At 49.1% G+C, this 19,584-nt stretch overlaps 1 protein-coding gene across 1 annotated transcript in view; it reads right to left on the bottom strand.

Annotated features, from left to right (window-relative positions):
* The window catches only part of PEPD (peptidase D), a 116,860-nt gene that overhangs the window by 23,673 nt on the left and 73,603 nt on the right, over positions 1–19,584 (bottom strand). Inside the window, exons 10-11 of the mRNA XM_079118561.1 lie at positions 1,721–1,789; positions 137–214 (exon numbers count right to left, since the gene is read on the bottom strand). Coding sequence (XP_078974687.1) covers positions 137–214; positions 1,721–1,789 — 147 coding nt within the window. The remainder of the gene's footprint in view (positions 1–136; positions 215–1,720; positions 1,790–19,584) is intronic.

The following is a 19,584-nucleotide window of genomic DNA, read 5'->3' on the forward strand; positions in this document are numbered from 1 at the left end:
ATCTTGTGATGCTTATTTGTAGGTGCAGGGGCCTTTGGCTCTGCAGAAAGCATCATGCAGGTCAGTGGCTTTGGCAAGGAAATCTGAGCTGGTTTCCTGGAGAATCTTGCTGGTTTCCAGGGCTAGCTTCACTTACCACATGTCTCCGTCCTGGATCGTCCGGTCGTTGGGAGCCCCGGCATGTCCATAGTGCAATATAGATGCATTCTCACCACTGCGAAGGGCCAGGAGGACAGTCAAGGTCTTATCCTGACCCAGCAGCCCTGGGAGGCTGGCGCTCCAAGCCTAGACCCAGGGGCAATGCTACCCATCCTCCAGCAGAGGCCACAGGGTGGCTGGACCAGGTCCGCGGCCGGGGGTCAGGGAACATGGTACCCCCCACCCACCAGCCACAGCCTCTTGATTCATGACAGTGCTACCTCCAGGGGTTCTGGGCTGTGATAGCCACTCAGGCCAATGCCCACTGGGCTGGGGATGTGAACAGCACATGTGGAGAACAGAAATGGGGAACAGCAATTCGTGGACCTGGGGAGGGACCCTGAGGAAGTCTTCCTTTCCTGGGGACCAATGGCAGAGGGGATCCACGGAAAGGGACCTGGCAGCCTCAGAAGCCACCCTGCTCAGGGCTAGAGAGACAGGAAGTCAGCAGCTTCTCACTTATCTGTGCCTCGAGAGAGCTACCCTAATGAGCAATGCCTTTAAGAAAAAAGGACTTTTAAGGCTGTCCAAAGGAAAACACACACACACACACACACACACACACACACACACACACACACACACACACACACACACACCTGGGTGTAATATTTATGGCCCCATTTGGGAGTCTCAGGAATCATAAAAGTAGAAATAATGATTTTTCTCTCTATCCACCAGAGAAGAACATTTCCAAGGGCTGAGATGCTCCTATGTATTATTCATGTGTGAGGACGTGCACATCAGCAAGAGAAGCCCGGCTCCATTTTGGCTGGGCAGGGGCCAGACCTGAAGGGCAGAGCCTCACAGAGCATGGGACACGAAGTGGAGTGAGCCCCAGAGCCAGGACATGCTGTGTAATCACACCCACAGTGACAAACATCGGCACTGACACCTGCACAGCAGCACACATTTGTGGCCACCAGTTGCCCTACATTCGTGGTCATTGCTTCTGCTCGTGCACTCTCAGCACACCCAGTCATGCACAGTAGATGCACACACAGCCCACACAGAGCACCCCAGACACAACATGCCACACACAGATACCTACAGTGACAAACACACCCACCCAGGGCCCAACGCCTCCCCGGCCATGATGGTATGGTCCCTGTGCACCACACTGAGTGCTCCACACTCACCCGCCCATGGACACACAACCACAGCCCCCTCACCCACACAGCTCTATCCACGCTCCACCCCTGCTGCACACAGAAGCCACCCATCCTGGGCTCCCAGTCCGGTCCCCATATGCTCTGGAGAGGAAGGCAGTGGTGGCCTTCCAGGGCTCATCATTGGGGATGGGAGCAGGTGCCCTTCTGGAGTAAGCTGGCTGCTTTCTCCTTCCTAGATACCAGGTCTGGTAGGCAGAGGAAACCTTAGTCCTGGGGCCTTGGGGGAAAAAGTGACTTCCAGGCTTGGGTGGCCAGGTGTGTAAGTGAGCAAGTGCCTCCAAGCTGACAAAGAAGGTAGAGTTCTCTCTCCTTCCCCCGACCTTCCCCCAGGAGACCTAGGGTGCACTTACCTGCAACAGATGCAGGTGTAGGAGTTGTGGCGCATGCCGCCCCGGGAATAGCAATAGTGCTGGAACAGGCTGCAAGGGAGAACACATCAGGCTGGGACCACTGGAGCACGTACAGCTCCCATCCCCTCGTACGAGTCCTCAGCCCAGGCCACTTCGGCTGTGCCCCCAAGAAACCCGAGCTCCCCAGAGTGTGTGTGAACCCAGGGCCTGCTCTAGGCCACGGAGGTCAGTGTGGAGCTTAGGGAAGAATCTGGGGGCTCAGGGCTCATCAGGAAGACAGAAAGATCGCTGGAGTTCTGGCCCCTAGGGCCAGGTAGGCTGGGGCAAGGGCCACATGTTTCTGCATGGCTGGAGAAAGGCCTTCGTGCAAGTCGGACCCCTCACCTTGCTGGAGAGACTGGATGCAAGGCTGCAGAGGAACACAAGCCCTTCCAGCCCCAGGGATGTCCTGGGCTAGACAGAGGGGTGAGTGATAGGCTGCATGGAGAGGAAGCAGGGCAGGGCAGGTCTACAGGACAGGTCCTGCTTCTTCCTGCCTGGGAAAGCAGTAAACCACTGGGGTCCCTGAACACACTCCCATTCTGAGCAGCCCTGCTCAGCAGCAAGGTCTGGAGGCAAAGGCAGGAATTTAGCCCCAGGCTGAGTCCAGTGAGTGTCAGGGAGGCCTCCAGGACAGCCAGACACCAGCAGAGCCCTGCAAGCCTGAGAGAGTGATGAGCAGGGCAGAGGATGGCCAGACCTTGGCAAAGCCCAGCCGTGGAGCCAAGAGGGTCTACAGGGGCAGTAAGCTGTCTCCTCCTGCTGGGTCTCCCAGGGCAGATCTTGGAGATGGCCCCAGGGGCTGATGGACCAGACTAGCCACATCAGAGTCCTGAACCCCAGGGAGGTAGCACTGCCCAGAATTCTGGAGTGGTCCTTATACCCCCTCCCTCACTACATGCCTCAGGTTCTTGGGGCCTCCTCTTGGCATGAGATTAGGAGCTCTCAGGGACCAAATGGCTCCTGAGGTTCTGCTCTGGTCTTCCGTGCACACCAGGTGCCTGGTATCTGCAGACCCCAGCTGGAGGGGGCAACTGCCCTCACTCTACCCAGACGTGGGTAATAGCAGCTCCCATGCAGGACCCCAGCTCGGCCCAGCTCTCACGTGGCCCTGGCTGAGAAGCAGGTCCAGGCAGCCCCCACCCTGCCCACCTGCCACCAGGGCAGCCAGCTGCAGAGCACCAAGGACCAGCTGTAGGCATGCCAATTGGCGGCCCTGCCTGCTCTGCATGTTCTAAGTCTGTTTAGAGAATGTCTGTGTGGAGGAGTTTAATCTTTCCAGCTATAAACACCGTAAACACAAATTATGTATAATTGTTATGATTGGGTATTAAGTAGTTGTTATGCAGAATGGTTCTGCTAGATTCAATCGGCTTTCAGACTTGCCTTACAAACCTTCCGCGATAATTGGGTATCTGCAATTCCGCAACACAAAGGACTTCAGGAGCTGCCAGGGAGGTGAGGAAAACCACACGCTCCTCTTCTGGCTGGTCCCCTATTCATGGTAGGAGCACTTATACTGCTGCCCTTAGTGTCTACCTCAGTTCCAGGCGGGGGGACAGTAAGACCCAGGTTCACAGCGCTGATGGAGACCACAGCCCAGACCCTTCCTACTAAGGCTGCCCCACACCACCAGTCCTCCTGTGGAAGTCTCTACAGGTAGTCTCAAAATTGGCTCCCTGTACAATGACGCAAGAAGACAGTGCTCCCTTAGTTTTTGGAGGTGTGAGCCTGCCCCAGCAGAAGTATACCTTGAGGGGACATCTAGCCATGCTCAAGGTAATGGAGAGGCCTTTGTTGGGGTAAGTGACCTACAGATGACCACAGTCTGTACTTGGACTGGCTGGTTTCAGAAAGGCCAGGCAGAGGGTTGGCTGTGCCATTGGCATGTACAGATGAACAAGCACTGCCTATGAGAAAGGAGGCCAGTTGGGTTTGGTGCCCTCACCCGCAGCAAGTTTTCCTGCTGCATAATCCTCTTGGCAGAAATGACCTTCCAGTATCCCTGGCTTTTGTTGAAGGAAAAAAAAAAAGCAATTTCGAGTATAAGGCACGACTTACAGAGGCATCTAACTAAGGAAAGGCTGACCCAGTTTTCACCTGTAACTGCAGCCCAACACTACTCATTTTTGCCAAGAACACTGACAATTCCACACACCTACAGGAAGAGGAGAAAGGAAAAGAGATGCCACATGCTGAAAATTCACTCTGCCCAAAAGAGTCTGATGTTCCTCACACTGGACTTCAGCACCTAATTTTGTTTTCAGTGATCTTTTCTGACAGGACCTGAGGACACAGTGAAGCTGTAATGGTGGTAACAGGTGGACAAAATAGGCCCAGGAGCATTTCCTGTAGATTTGGGGCCTGGGCTGTGGATGCATAAAGGTACTTAAGTTCTGGGGCTGGTGTGGTGGTGCAGGGGACCGTGGAGAAAAGTGTAACACACTTCCAATGTTTTCCAGATGAGGATGCTTCAAACTGGGGTCTCAGGCCTGACCTGGAGGTTCCACACAGCTTGGTCTGAGTTCAGCTAGCAGAGCTGGGATGACCAGGAACAAAAACAGACTGACCCAACTTTCCACTGATGGCTCACATGCCACAGCAGCCGGAGAAAACTTGCTAAAGTCCCCTCTATACCTTCACAGAAAATCTAGCCAATGGAGACAAATGAGGGGGAGGGGTCCAGCTGACTCTGCACTGGAGAAGTAACTACTAACTGGTCCAAGTTCATGGCCACATTTTAGTGATAGCAGAGGCGTAGCCAGAAACCCTCTCACCTCCAACACTCAGAAGGACACCATAAAACACAACAGTAGAGCAGAGCTCATAAGGAAAGAACGAAGGAGAAGCTAGAAAGCCAGACTTGGGACTTTGAAAGGAACAGAACTGAGCTGCCCCAGCACACAAAGCAGGGACTGATGTAGTGATGCACTATTTAGCTGGCTTTTGTGTTGCCATGTCCAAAATACCCATTGAGAACAACTTAGAGGAGGGAAAGTTTATTTGGGACTCTCAATATCAGAGGTCTCAGTCCACAGGTGGTTGGCTCCATTGATCTGGACCCAAGTGAGGCAGCACATGATGGCGAAGGGCTCAGTGGAGGCTGCTCCCCTCATGCCAGAGTCAGGAAGCAGAAAGTGAAGGTGGGGAGAAGCCACAGGAAGATCCACCCTTCTAGGACATGCCGCCAGTGGCCCACCTCCTCCAGCCATGTCCCATATGCCTACAGTTACCACCCAGTCCATTCAAATTAGGACAGGCTGATTAAGTTACAGCTGTCACTACTCAATCATTTCATCTCTGAATATTCCTGCAGACACAGGAGATTTGGGGGAACATCTTGTAACACGTACTCATAAAGAAAAGGGGACTTGGAAAACATTTGCCAGCAATCAAGGAAACCTGCTGGGCTCTGATGAACACCAAACATCTCAGGATTCGTAAGCACCAGTCTGTGCACCAGGGGCTTCCAGTTCAAATGTACAAGTTTAGAAACTCCCAAGTTAGAAATTAATACAAAACTTGGTCCCTGGATATGATACCTGGAGCTCCCAGCAGGAGCCGTCACAAAGCCAAGCAGGACAGCCACACCCTCAACTTGGGCCATGGAAGATCTGCTTGTGCATTCACCCATACCACACACACACACACACACACACACACGCGCGCCACACCTATACACCTGCAACCCCCGCCACACACACCATGAAGTATTTTCAGATACAACAAACAGCAGGCTGAGACCTCCCAAGGACTTTGGATAACAGCATATCAGGTGGAGACTTTCATGGCATATAAGATAATTAAGACCTAAGAGGATGGCATGAAAAAAAAAAGAATAGGCAGATTTTATGAGGAACCAAAACAAAACTTCTAAAAATGAATAGTCTGTCAGAGGACAGCAGACAGCAAGTCAGGCAGAAGTGCTGTCTCCCCCACCCCTGACCACCTCCACCTGCTCCTTTCATAAATCTGCATCTGGCACACAGCGCAAGCAGGACGCTGAGCCCAGCTGCCCCTGCTCCCTCTTGCTCACCTGGAAGGGGGAGGGTGTAGGGGGCACCAGACCAGGTTCCTAGGCTAACACAGCCTTCCCCAGCAGCAGGGGGGGCCATCTGCCCATGTCCCAGCTAACCAGCTTCCCAGACATCCCTGCTGCTCTGTGCTCCCTGAAGCTCTTCCCTGCCTGCCCACTCCTCCAACATCCTTGTCTATAAATTTCTCTCAAGCAAGACTCGGGTAAAAGATGCTTTGTATCTGGGCATAAATGAGAACCCTTAAGTAACCTGGGAGAATCGGTGCTGTGAATAACAAAGTAGATGGAGTTACTGCAGTGACAGAGTAACAGACGGCAGCAGGACCATTTGTCAGTGCCTGCAGATGACTAATGGGGCAAGAACAGCAAATGCCCAGGCCCACATCTGCAGAAACCATGTCTCCAGGGAAAGTCTTGCTGGGCCTCCCCCCTTGGGACTCACAAATCCCACTGGTGGATAGTTCCTGGGCACACAGCCCAGCTCTTGCCCTCAGAGGTTTATCAACTAACAAGAAGATAAGCCGCAGTCCCTTAAAACACATTAGTTGCCCCAGATAACAGTAAAGTGGCTGCCCCAGGCAGCAAGTGCCCACCATTACTAGATATTAGCACAAGCTGTGAGCACTGGTAGCTGGGGCCAAGGAGGTCTGTGGAGTAGAATAAGGAGGAGTGGCTTTGGTCACATCATTCCAGAAATTGGGCCTCGATGGACCTCAGGTCCCCAAGAGGTAAAGAGCGACAGGTACAGGCCTATGAAAGGGAATCTAGGGGTGGTAGAGCCCAGGTGGCCTAGCAGAGGACTTAGGAGAGTGGTAGTCTGGACAGAGGCTTACTTAGCTGAATAGTACCGGAGGACAGGGGCTGCCCTTGCCCCCACACCCCCAGCTCTTGAAAGTCACACCCCAGCTTGGTCACTTGCCAGCTGTAAGGCTTTCCATGCCTCAGTTTCCTCAATGTAAAAAGGGGTTGATAATGCTACTTCCCTTCTGTTTTTGTTTTGGTTTGGTTTGGTTTTGCAGTGCTGGGGATTGAACCCAGGGCCTTGTGCTTGACAGGCAAGCACTCTATGAACTGAGCCTTATCCCCAGCAGATGCTACCTCCCTTCCAAGGTTGCTCTGCCTGTTAAATGACTTGATTCATAAGGAGTACGTAGAAGGCTGCTCAGTACATGATGGGCACTATGTGCAGCATGTGCTAGACATCACTGTCACTGTTCAGAAGCCTCACAGGGAGTCCACAGCACAGGGATCCCTCCTGCAGGTGGTAAGAGAATCCACAACACAGGGATCTTCCTGCAGGTGGCCAGAAAGTCACCAGCATCTCAGCACTCTGAGAAAGAGCCTTTTGGCTACTCCTTGAAAACCAAACAGAATCTGCATAGATCCGTGCCCACTCCAGCATGGTCAAGCACAGCCAAGTTCTCCCTGGGAGTCCACCAGGCCCTGTGCAGGACGATGCACATGCAGCATCGCCAGGGCACTGTCCAGAGAGAATGCAAAGATGTCCTTGCACCAGCCTCAGGACTCACACATACATGTGGGCTTCCTGCTTGACAAGTGGCTTCTTGGCCTGCTATCCCGTCATGGCTGCCTCTGCCCTCAGGGAAAACTGATACAGGAGTCTTGCCTCCTCAGGGACTGACTGGGGCCTTGAGTGTGTAAAAAGTGGAAGGGGAAGGGAATGCAGAGTACCTTGTAAGGTTTGGGATCAAACAACAGTGTCAGGTATAATTGTCTCAGTATTCAGTAACTTGTAATTCACATGCATTCTAATTAGTGACAATGACATTTGCCAGGTCTAAATGACCACAACTGTGTAACAAATGCAACACACATTTTGAAGATCTACCCACTTACTAAAGGAAAATCCCTTTCAGAGTGAGAGAGAAGCCCTGACAATCCTCAAGGCCAACAGGTGCCTTTCCTGCTGTCCCAGAGTGAGCCTTGGAGCCAAACTCATGTGTGTCAGTGAAGTAGGCAGCAGGAAACTTCTCTCACAAGGAATTGGAAGCATGTACCAAATCATTCTAGAACTCCCAGGGGGAGGGTGGAAGTTGCTCTGCTTCTTTCTTCTGGGATGAGCAATGGATCATCAGAGGCTTCTGGCAACAGGGCCCCTACCCACCCTGTGGTTGCTGTGTGGGTCCAGCCACTGGTTCACGGCTCTGCTTAAATACCCCAGGACAGTCCCAGTTCTGTTAGCATGAATTTTCTATGGGCCTTGTGAAGTGCAGGCACTAGGACAGGCGAATCAGGGTATTTTCTTTGTCTTCCCCTTCCCCAGACCCCAGGTGAGGACAGACACAGAGAAGGCTAGGGACACACCACTACCTAGGCGGTACATGTATTTAAATGAGCAAGTGACATTCATCTGGTATATCACCAGGTAGGGACTGGCTTAAAGCCCTGGACTAAAACTAGCAATGCATTATTAAGAAAACCAGTGCTATCAGAGGGTCAGGCAGCTTCATAGTACAACCTGCACCAAAGTGGGACTATCCAGCATGGGCGATCTGTAATAGCTGCTGTGAAGTCTCTGCCTTCTGCAGCTTTCTTTGTTGCTCAGTGCTCCCTAAGCCTCCTTGTTCCCTCCCACAGCCATACCCACACCAGTCCTGGCTCTTGGGTTGAGACTGCTTGGCCAGGGAAACATCTTCCAAGGCTGGCCAGTCCAGTCTCTGAGTATGTGAGCTCGCCATCTTGTTCTTGTAGGGACCATCACTATGTGGGTAACCTGATGAAAATAGACTCCTTAGGCTCTGCCACCTGCCCAGGTCATTTTTCCCAACTCCCCAGATCCTGCTGGGCACCTCCACCAGTGCCTGCAATCTAAGGGACTGCACTTGAAAGCAAGGATGCTTGGGACTTGGGACTCCTGCAGACTGATTCAATCCAGGCTCTGCTGCCTACTCAGGCTGAGACCTGGGGCAGGTCATGCAGCCACTCCAGTGAGACAGCAGACAGCCACCTGAAGCATTTAGCACAATCCTTTGTGGAAGGAGCATTTGTCCTACTTCACAGATGAGGAAACTGCAGGACAGAGTAACGATGGTGAGGGAGTCCACTGAATCTAGGTTTGGGCTTAAGAGTCCATTCAGGGTTTTTTATTTTTCTTTCTCAGGCAATATTGGGGGTTGAACTCAGGATCTCACTAGGCACTGGAGTGCTAGGCAAGTACACTAAGCTAGATCCCCAGTTCCTTTAATTTTTTTCTTGAGACAGGGTCTCGCTAAGGTGTCCAGGCTGGCCTCAAACTTCTGATCCTCCTGCCTCAGCCTCCCAAACAGTTGGTATTATAGGCCTGGGCCATCACAGGGTTTCTGACCGCAAAGCTTATGGTCTCCAAACAGATACCTCTGCAGCCTTGGTTCTGTATGTAGGTGGGGGCTAAAATAGCACCTGCCTTGGGCCTCACTATGAGGACTGAAGGAGGTCATGCAGGAGAGGGCTAGGTGCTCTGTTAGGTCTTGTGGTGGATGACACTGTGGAAAACGTCTCCAAGCTGAGCTGAAACAGGTCTGCAAGGACAAATGGCACCACCCAACCCAGCCAAGGGCCCTGGTGGGCTCCTGGGAAGCAGCAGCTGGTGCTCCAGGAGAGGATGAGGGGCCCTGAGAGGTAAGGACCCACCAACCAGAGGTAAGGGCAGCAGCAAAGACTGCAGCAGTTACAGTAAAAGACAGGGAGATGAGAAGCAACGGAGAGCATCAGCTCACCCTCTCTCCTAGAGAGGCCTTATCAAGGTAAGAGATAATTAGCATTTTAATTGGATAATTGGGAATTCTAAATTGCCTATCTTGTATTAAGCATAACCGAGGACATAACATGACATTCAATTAACAAATCTTCCCCTTTATTCTTGACATGCTTGATTAGGCTTAGTTTCTGACTTCCGTGGTATCAATTATTGGGAAAAAATTGATCTCCTTAGTTGTCAGAGCCATGGTCATGGTAGGCTACTAACAAGTTATATAAATATATATACATGGAAGAGATCTTAGAAATCCTTACACAGAATGCCTAGAAATACACATTAAAAATTACCCTCGATCTTATCACCCAGTGATAACCTTTATCAAATATTTTCTTGAACATCCTTCCAGGCATTTTTAAAAAACATATAAACACAGATTTTTAAAGATGATTAGCTATAAACTTTTCTTTTTAAAGTCACCTTTTTACTTAAATATGATATATGCTCAGGAAAGGACCCAAATCATAAGGACACAGTCCAATGAACTGGCACAACCTGAGCACACCCATGTATCCCCCACCTGTCCCCATCAATCCTTCCTCTCCATGGGTGACTTCTAATACCATAGATTAGTTCTGCCTACTTTGGAACTTTCTGTAAATGGGATCAGGTGATGTATTCTGTGTCTGGTCTCCTTTGGCTCAGCATCAGGTGTGAGCCCCATGCAGGTGGTGAGTACTGGTCACTCTCTTGCTCTAGTAGCTGGGTTGTGTCCACTGAGTGAATAAAGTCCAGTGTATTTTTCTTCTATCAATGAACATTCAGGCTGTCTCCACATCATAGCTATTATAATAACACTGCTGTGGAAGTTCTTGTCTGATCTTTTGGGGTTTGTGTGCATGCATCTCTGTTGAGCAAATGGCAAGGAGTAGAAATCCTGGGTCACAGGATCATGTGTGGGTCCCGCTGTAGTGGAGACAGTTCATGGGATTTTTCCAGGTAGTCACTCATTTATTCACTGTCCTTCTTCCACCTCACACCTATGTGCATGGGGCCCAAGCTGAAGTATAATGGATTTGCAAGGACCAACAGCTCCACCCAGGCCTTCGTGAGGGCAGGCTGTCCACTGAAGATTGTTGCTACAGCAAGAATATAGGCCTTGTCAGAAGACACATGTTTTAATGCTGTCACAATATTTAGAATGGGATGACTTTTCCCTGCTGCCATTGCTCCCTCCCTGGTGCAGGTCCCCTAGGCTTCTCTTACACGGTCAATGGTGAAAGTGGTCTGGCTGACCTCCCAGCACCAGTCCTTGTCTCCTATAGAACACATTCTGAAAAGGAATCCTACTATTAAAGCAGGAACCAGGACTACCTTGTTCACACCCATCCTGGCTTCCCATCAGCAGCCCCCCTCTCTCTTACTCTCCATCTCATTTGGTCTTCTGACAGCTCACATCCTTACCATGCTTGACCTTCCAGGCAAGCTCTTGCCTCAGGTCCCTGTATGAGTCCCATTCTCTTCACCTGGGGATCCACCTCAGAAATCCATTTGCTTTCCCTTTCCTCCTTCAGGTCTGTCCTTCAATGAGTCCTTCACAGGAAGGCCTTTCCTGAGTCCCTGGATAAAGAGTATATTGTTTCTCCTTTGACCCACACATAATACATACATACATACATACATACACACACACACACACACCCATCTCTATTATCTATCAATTTACCTATCTACCCCTATCATCTACCTCTCCATTTATTTGTCCATCCATCCACCACCCACCCATCTCTATCACCTATCTATCTACTTACCCATTTATCTACCCTACCACCAATCCATCCATCTATCTATCCATCCTCTCTTGACTGACACTAGGCTGAGGTTTTATCTGTTTTGTTCACTGCAGTATCCCCCACAGTCCAGATTAGAGCTTGGCACACAGGAGGTTTTCAGGATATTTTTGTTGAGTAATTGAATAACTAACTTTGAATGTACAGCTGGGAGTACCACAGCCTATAATTTACTTAACCAGCTTCCCACTGGCAGATATCTAGGTTACTTCCATCTCTATTGTGATCGATGCTCATGGCCATATGTCTTTTCACTGTTCTCAGACAAAATTCCTTCTAGGAATTTTGAGCAAATGCGCATTTCTCAGTCTCAGGAAATGTTCTGCAAAATGGACCCCTGGACACTCATAAGGATTTTCAGGGTCCTGAGCGGTGCACCTCAGAGCTTGTCTGCCCACAGGACCGGGAATCTGGGAGGAAAATACCCAGTACTTTGAAGCTTCATTGATGGACTGACAAGTTTGAACATGCTTATGTACTTTTTCCTCATATTTCTTCCATTCTGAATGGCTTCTTTTTGAAAAATGTGAATGTTCACCTTTTTCTTATTGATCCTTAAGGTATTTATATTTGAAGGATACTCGGCAGTGGTTTTGACAATCATCTGTATAACAAGTTTTCCCCTTTGCTCTTTAATTTTCTTTATGGCATTTCCGGACAGATAATTTACATTTTTATTGGTCAGATGAATTAAAGCTTTTTCTTTATGGCTTCTTCCTTTGGCATAATATTTAAGAAGCCCGTCCCCATCCCTATGATTAGATAAACCCTGACATCTTTTGTGGACTGTTTTCACACTTACTTTATCAGTCAGCCTTGGACTGACTGTGATGGAGGCCAAGAGGCACAGCTCCATTTCGTCTTCTTTCACCAATTCTTTACATGGGGGGCAGTTAGGGGCTCCACCTGCAGTCTGCATTTGAGCAGGGACTGTCCCCTGCCCTCACTGGGGCTTTTGGAACAAGTTCTACTGTCTTCTCAAGCACTTGGCACATTCTGACCTTCTCTAGTACTTTTTGGCTGATGCTCAGAAAAAAGAGGCAGGGTACCTGTCTGGGGCAGGTACACAGGAGGGTTCCCAGGAGAATGACAACACACAGAAGGAAGAAACTCACAACTCGCAGCACATGGCTCAAGTGGGAAGTTCTAGGCCTGTGAATCCAGACCCATTTGGGGATTGAAACCCTGAGCAAGAGACAGCTCTAGCTTTGGAAAGTCCTGGAAGAGGTAAACACAAGTAAATTTGCTGATAGTTCTCTGATATTGGGGTGAAAGTTTGCTTCTATCTGACCCCATCTTGCACTAGCTATGTTGATGTCAGCAATAACATCTTTCTCAGTCCTAAAAACATCTTCCCCTTTTAAGCTGAACCAGGCCATGACAGGAATCATGTGGGGGGTTCAGAAAGGCTTTCCATGGTAGAAGAATATCATTCTAGTTTAACCTGACGCAGAGCCCATTTTATCTCCAAGGGATGCCTGCGTTCCACTCCACTACCCCATGAAGGATGCCTGGAACATGGAGAGCTTTCTGGGGAAAAGGCTGGAATCAGAGAGGAAGGAAGGAGCATTTTTTTTTTAGCCAATATTTCCCAAAGCATGATAAGAGTCCATGGGATGACATCATGTGGATCAACAGATTTACCTTATTTTTTATTTATTTTAAAGTGCTGCCTTCCATTTATACTGGCAAATTATACTGAAGAGTTTCACTTACGGTAGGGATAAAAAGCTTTCTTTTGAAGCCTATTTAAAGGGAGTCAATTTAAAGAAAACCAGTAAGCAGGTAATAGCAAAGTGGGCTATGGATTAGGCTGAAATCATGAAAGCACTGTGAATGGCTGATGCAAAACTAAGGATTCCTTGAGGAAAACCCTGGTTTCTAGCTCTGGATGGGAGGACTTTGGTCTGGAAACTCCCCAAGTTCCCATTCAGCAGCTAGCGGGAAGACCTCAAAAAGAACACAAGTTCTTCCCTGTGCCGGGGACTCTCTGCTCCCTGGTTCATCCAGGGAACACCAGGACTTCATGGAAAATGGTCAAATAGGCCCCTTGGTTCTTAAAACCTGAGGTGCTGAGGAAACAATGCCAGGTCCTATAAACCCAACAGCTGAGGGCCTTGGACAGGAAGGTATCAAGCCCCTGTGAGGACGCTCTGCGTGGCTAACAGTGCAGGCTTAGCACGGACACATCCCTTGGCCCCGAACGCTGGCAGGAGTCTCATTTGGCGATGCTTCCGCCAGTTTCATTTAACAGCTTATCCTGAGGCTGAGTCATCAGATGAAGCCTGGTCAGGGCACTGTCTCTCTTGGATGCTTTGAGATGAAGTTCCATTTGTGCCTGGTGGTTCTGCACTGTACCCAGGGTAGTCGGAGGTCTTTGGAGGCTCCATGTACTATCTTTGGTTTGAAGAAATGAAACCTGGGTTCAATCCCCAGTGCCACAAACAAAACAAAAAACCCTGAGAGCTTTAGCCAAACATATGTTCTCTACATACTGAACCTGCAGGGCCCCATATCCTACCTAGAGCAGGCAGGACAGAAGCCCCAAATCAATCTTTTAGGGAACGAAAATGCTTTACTTTTTGAATCCCTCTAGGATGTTTGTTTCATTTTTGAAAGATTCCAGTGCTACGCTGTTTCTAAATATCGAATTCCTTTCTCAGCTTTCCAATCTTAAAATATTTCACAAATGTGTCATTTCAGAAATAACTATCTCAGGAAAATACCATTTTAGATTAATGCCTTTCTGAAGGGCAGTCTTGCCCTCCCCATGCAGAGACCCAGTTCTGGGCCCCAGCATACTCTGATCTGTCTTCTGGGTCCCATGTCCCCTACTTCCCAGCTGCCCTCCACTGAAGGAAGTGAGGGGTGAGAGAAGAAGCTGTAGGCACTATCCCCATGAGGCCTGCAGACACAAACCACGGAGGTGGTGCAAGCACAGGGATCTGAGCACAAGGGCCTGGTCACCTGGGAGCAAGTGGCAATCCAGTGGTCAGTGTGCAGCAGGTGGGTGGGCCACTCCCAGGTTGGGGGGACCGAGGAGAAGGTGTGTTTCTAGCAGCCTGGATCCAAGACCCATGGACACCTAGGCAGGAGGGCGAGACCCCAGGTACCTAGGAGAGAGATCTGTTTCCTCTTTGAGAAGGTTCTTCTACGCATGCAGGAACCATAAAGCCCAGTACAGAGTCTGACCCCTAGGGGAGGGAAGCCAAGATCCACTTTGGCAGGGCCGGCCTCTGTGGGTCCTTGGTGGGAAGGACCCTTTCTACCCTGCTTGTGATTGCATTTTGAAGCAGCTTGTCAGCTGTTAGGTATGAACTGCCAAGGGCCCCTCTTCTAATGAGCCTTCCCATCGTTGTTCACGACTCTGAGCATTAGTTTAGCCACACTTGGCTGAAGGAACAACACGAATACTATTTATCACTTTGAAAGTCTTTATCCACTTAAGATGATAAATGGGGGTTGTGCTCATGCTGCCCCTACAGAAAGATCAGCCCTGAAAAGAAGGTGTTCTCACCAGGGCCGGCTGAGGCTGAGGGTTTGCCTGGCTAGCATATTCCAGCACATTCTACAACTGTGCTCCCTCAATGACCTGCCGGGAGGGCCAATCAGAAGGAAGGACATGCTCAGGGAACGGACACCACCTTCTGGGTTCTCAGCACCTTCTCATTCCAGAGCACAGAGACGGCGCAGGGGAGACAGCTACCAGCATTCCCCATCTGTCCCCACCTGCAGCAGGATGTCCACTCTGGGTTCACAGGGGACGGAAGTGATTTCAGATGGTGTACCCTGAATCTTTGTTCTGCTGACATCCCAAACACATGGGGGTAGGGTGGGGGTTGAAACGTACTCCTCAGGGGGATGCCAACAATGATCGCCATGAATTTAAATTTTGGGTAACTTAAACCTGCTAATCAATAGCTAATTAATAAGATCTAAGTCCTTTGATGACAGGATGATTAAACTGTTTTTGAAATAATCCATTTTTAATTAAAATGATACCCTCTCTTGTTTCTGCATGTATTCAAAAGGAAGCCTTTGCAGATGTCTTGTTTTTAAACACACATTATACAAGGACAATAATTAGAAGAATTCATGCTTTTAATTATATTTTGATTATTCTTTACCTATCAATGCAAAGTTAAATACCCTTTTCTTTTTATGGCATTAGCCCTGTTCACCACAAAGCCAGCAGACCAACTACAGGGTTTCTTCCACGTGAGAAATCCCATCTCGTGGTCTGCGTGGTAGTGAGGGCACTTGTCAGAGGTGTACATTGTCCCCTCACTGGGAATCACCCGTACAGCCCCATAAGCCTCCCTCTCCAAGGCAGGAGGAACAGTTGCGTGACATGGTTTGGGACCCTCCCCACTTCTGTCTGGCCATGAGGTAGGAAGTCCTGCCTCACCAACCCCTGGCCTGCATCCTCTCTGCTGCATCTCACCAGGATGACCCACATAAGCTATCAGATCCCCCACCAAAATTCAGAAAATCCATCACAGAACACCAAAGAAGGTCAGAGGACAAGGAAGAAGGAGTCAACCTAGGGAAGCCAAGCTTTCTTATCAACTGTGCTGGGCACAGGCAGGGAAACCAGGCATCCATATATGCACCCAGTGTATCCTGAGCTCTCCCTTCTGGAATGTACCTTAGCACCCACCCCAAGCCCAGCTGCTGCCAGCACCCCATCAAGTCTCCTCTTCCCACGATTACTGTGTCCCTCCCTACTGCCACCTCCCTCATCTATCTGCTGTCTTTAACCAGATCCCCTCCTGGTCCAACCGTCTACCCAGGAGGCAGTGGCTGGAGGGTCTTGGAGTATTCTCAGCACTAGCAGTCCTCCTGAGGGGCTTCAGGAGCCAGGAGAGAGGCAGCAGCATCAGGACCTGCTCACTGCCTGTGTTACCCATCCAGCATCCATACACCTGGCCTGATCACCTACCCTAGGAACCTCCCTGGGTTCTCTCAGGTGGCCTTTCCTTCCTGCCACCACCTAACGCTCTTCATAGATGAGCTCTGCCCTCACTCCTATCCCAGGGCTGAAAACAGTGCTGCCTCCTTTCCCAACCAGTCTTGAAGGAACTCCTGGCAGCAGGCCCAAGTCATCTAGAGCCCAAGGATGGACACAGTGGTGAGTACACAGTATGTCCTCAGTAAGTATCTGTTATGGTTTGGATGTGAGGTGTTCCCCAAAAGCTCATGGGTGAGACAATGCAAGAAGGTTCAGGGGAAAAATGATTGGGTTATAAGAGTGTACGGCCAATCAGTGAATTAATCCTGATAGGGATTAACTGAGTGGTGACTGAAGTGACAGGGTGTGGCTGGAGGAGGTGGGAACTGGGGCATGGCTTTGGGGTATACATTTTGTATCTGGAGAGTGGAGACTCTCTGCTTCCTGATAATCATGTGAGCCATGTCCTCCTGCCACACTCCTCTGCCATGATGTTCAGCCTCACCTTGAGCCCTGAGGAATGAACTCTGCTGTCTAAGGACCGAGACCTCTGAAACTGTGAGCCCTTAAATAAACTTTTCCTCCTCTACAATTGTTCTGGTCAGGTCCTTTAGTCACAGCAGTGAAAAAGCTGACAAAAACAGTATCAGATGAAAGGGTAACTGATGGCAGGAAGAGCTGACCTGAATAACGATTAAAAGAGAAAGTTCACATGCATACACCCCCCTTAATCTCTACTGTCCCCAGTGGAGATGTGGCCAAAAGCTCCCTTATTCCTTTTCTTCTTTCTGGGCACATTTCTCAGCCTCTGCTTTAGGTCGTGAACATGTGATTGCGTCCCCCCAAAAGGAATATGAGGGGAAGTGACGTGTTGTTTCCAGCTATTGGCTTTTAAGAACAGTATGAATTTTCCATGTTTCTCTCCTTTCTCAGAGGGGGCAGTCAGGCAATGGAAGTAGCTCTGAGTCACTGCTGGGGGACATCCACATGCCAAACTCAAACTGCAACAGGTCCAAGAAACAAGTCTTTGTACTAAACCACCGAGAGGTGGCTTTTTGTTGTTACAGCAACAAATGCTGTCCTATGTTGACTAAATACACATGGAAATTTAGAATACGGAAAAAGCAGAATTTTAAATCAGTGGGGCAAAAATCATTCCAAAGGCAAAGGGTTGGTCAGTCATTTTGCAGGGATGGGACAGAAGAAAGAATCCTTGCTTATACATGAATCTTAAATGCATTTTAGATGGAGACTTATTAAATATAAAGAACAAAAAGTCTGTAGATGCATGGATGTGTTATACTATATGTACTGTGTTTGAAGTATTTCATAATTATGGAGAAAACATTTTTTAAAGATATAAATAAAATTATAGACAGAGGAAAGCAAATGCAAATAGTTGAAAAGTACTGAGATAGCAGAAATGGTAATTATGCAAAGATATAAACTATATGAGAAAGAACTAACATGACTACTTAAATTTAAAATTTCTGTATATCACACTGGGAAAAATATTTTTAACCTATAGAATAATAACATGAGCCCTATTACAGAGTGTTCTTGTAGATTAGTAAGTCAAGCACAAATGTCCCCACAGCAAATGGGGCAAAGAATAGACAAGTCACAAAGACAACTGCCCAGGAAATGCTGACAAAGTTTAACCTTCCCAGTAATCACAGAAGCATTCATAAAGATGGAGCAGTACTTTGCCTTTATCAGATTGGAATAATCACAGAACAACACAGCTGACCCTGAGGCCCTGTGGACACACAAACACTCATGGGATGTCCAGCACAATGGCTGAGAGTATGGCTTCTAGAGAGAGACCACCTGGCTCCTCCAAGGCCCATCTGTCTACTGTGGGGTCTGTAAAACCCTCGTGGCCTGTCCTATAAAGGTGGAGAGGATGCTGCATGCCCGTCACAGGATTAAGTGAGAAATCCCCAGGAAGTATGGAGTACAGTCACCATTGAGAAGGGAGAACAACTTTTTTAAGAAGGCAGTTTGGCCTTGTGCTTCAAAATTTTCTCCAGCAATTCCATGGGAAGGAATTTACCCCAAAGAGATGATCAGTTAAATATCCCTTAAGGGATAGCCAGATAAGGCTGATCATCATAGTGTCATACAGGGAAGCCAAGAACCATCTGGCTGTCCAGTTAAGGACAGAGTGGGGGGTAGTGGAGCCCCACAGTGTGTCCCAGTTCACTGACAGAAGAGGTTTCCGTAGCACGAAGTAGGAACAAACTCCGCCCAGGGTGATTCAGCGCATCAAAGTCAAAGTCTGTGCCCCAGAGAGATCCAGAGCCTATTGGCTAAAGCAACAGGGATGAGTGAGCCTCTGCACCATTGAATTCTCCCCCCACCCCACCCTGTCCCCCATATCTTGTTTATAATATTCTGTACTGAGTGTCCTACTGGTGCAGGTATTATGTTCGTATCAGATTAAAGACATTTTCATTTTGAAAATGTTTTTTGAAAGAAATGAAAGCTACCTGTCTAAGACCAAAGAGCTCCCCTGGACCCAGACTTGCCTCACTAGCTGATGTGCCCTGCCAGGGGAACACAGCCCACATTCCTCAAGCACTCTGAGATCCAGGACAACTCTGCGAAGCTGCCACAAGGGGTCGCGAGTGCACACCATCCGCTGCCCACCCGGAGTGCCTTGAAAAACCTGCAGCCTGACTGGAGGGAACCACAACTGGATCTGTTTTCCACATCACTGTTGTAGACAAATTAAAAAACAACCAAACCAAGCCAAGGGGGTGGTGGTGCATGCCTGTAATCCCAGACACTCGGGAGGCTGAGGCAGGAGGATCACAAGCTGGAAGCTAGCCTGGGCAACTTAGTGAGACCCTGTCTCAAAATAAAATAAGAAGGGTTAGGGATGTAGCTCAGTGGTAGAGCTACCTGGGTTTTATCCTGAGTAGCACAGATAAAAACAAAAACAAACAACAAGAAAAAACCAACAATCACCCAAACCCAATTTCTTCCTGACCCCAGATCAGGAAACCTCATTGTGGGGAGTGGGGGTTGAGACCATCCAAAGTCTGAATGCCTTGGGTCCTCCTAGAGGCCAGGACTGGGGTCCAGTCCTGATCACCTGGGAGTCATGCAGGGAATTTCCCGAGGGAGGGGAATGTAAAACAGGGCAGCACTGTCCCCTTCCTCATTCTGCACAAGACAAGGCATTTGAAATCCTCGCTCTTGACGTCTTCTTAAATCATCTGCCCTGCACCTCTGTGTTTTGCCACCAGGGCACAGATCCTTCCCAGGAGGAGCACTCTCCTCAGAGAC

Source organism: Sciurus vulgaris, assembly GCF_902686455.1.
Source record: "Sciurus vulgaris genome assembly, chromosome: 17".
Taxonomy (NCBI): domain Eukaryota; kingdom Metazoa; phylum Chordata; class Mammalia; order Rodentia; family Sciuridae; genus Sciurus; species Sciurus vulgaris.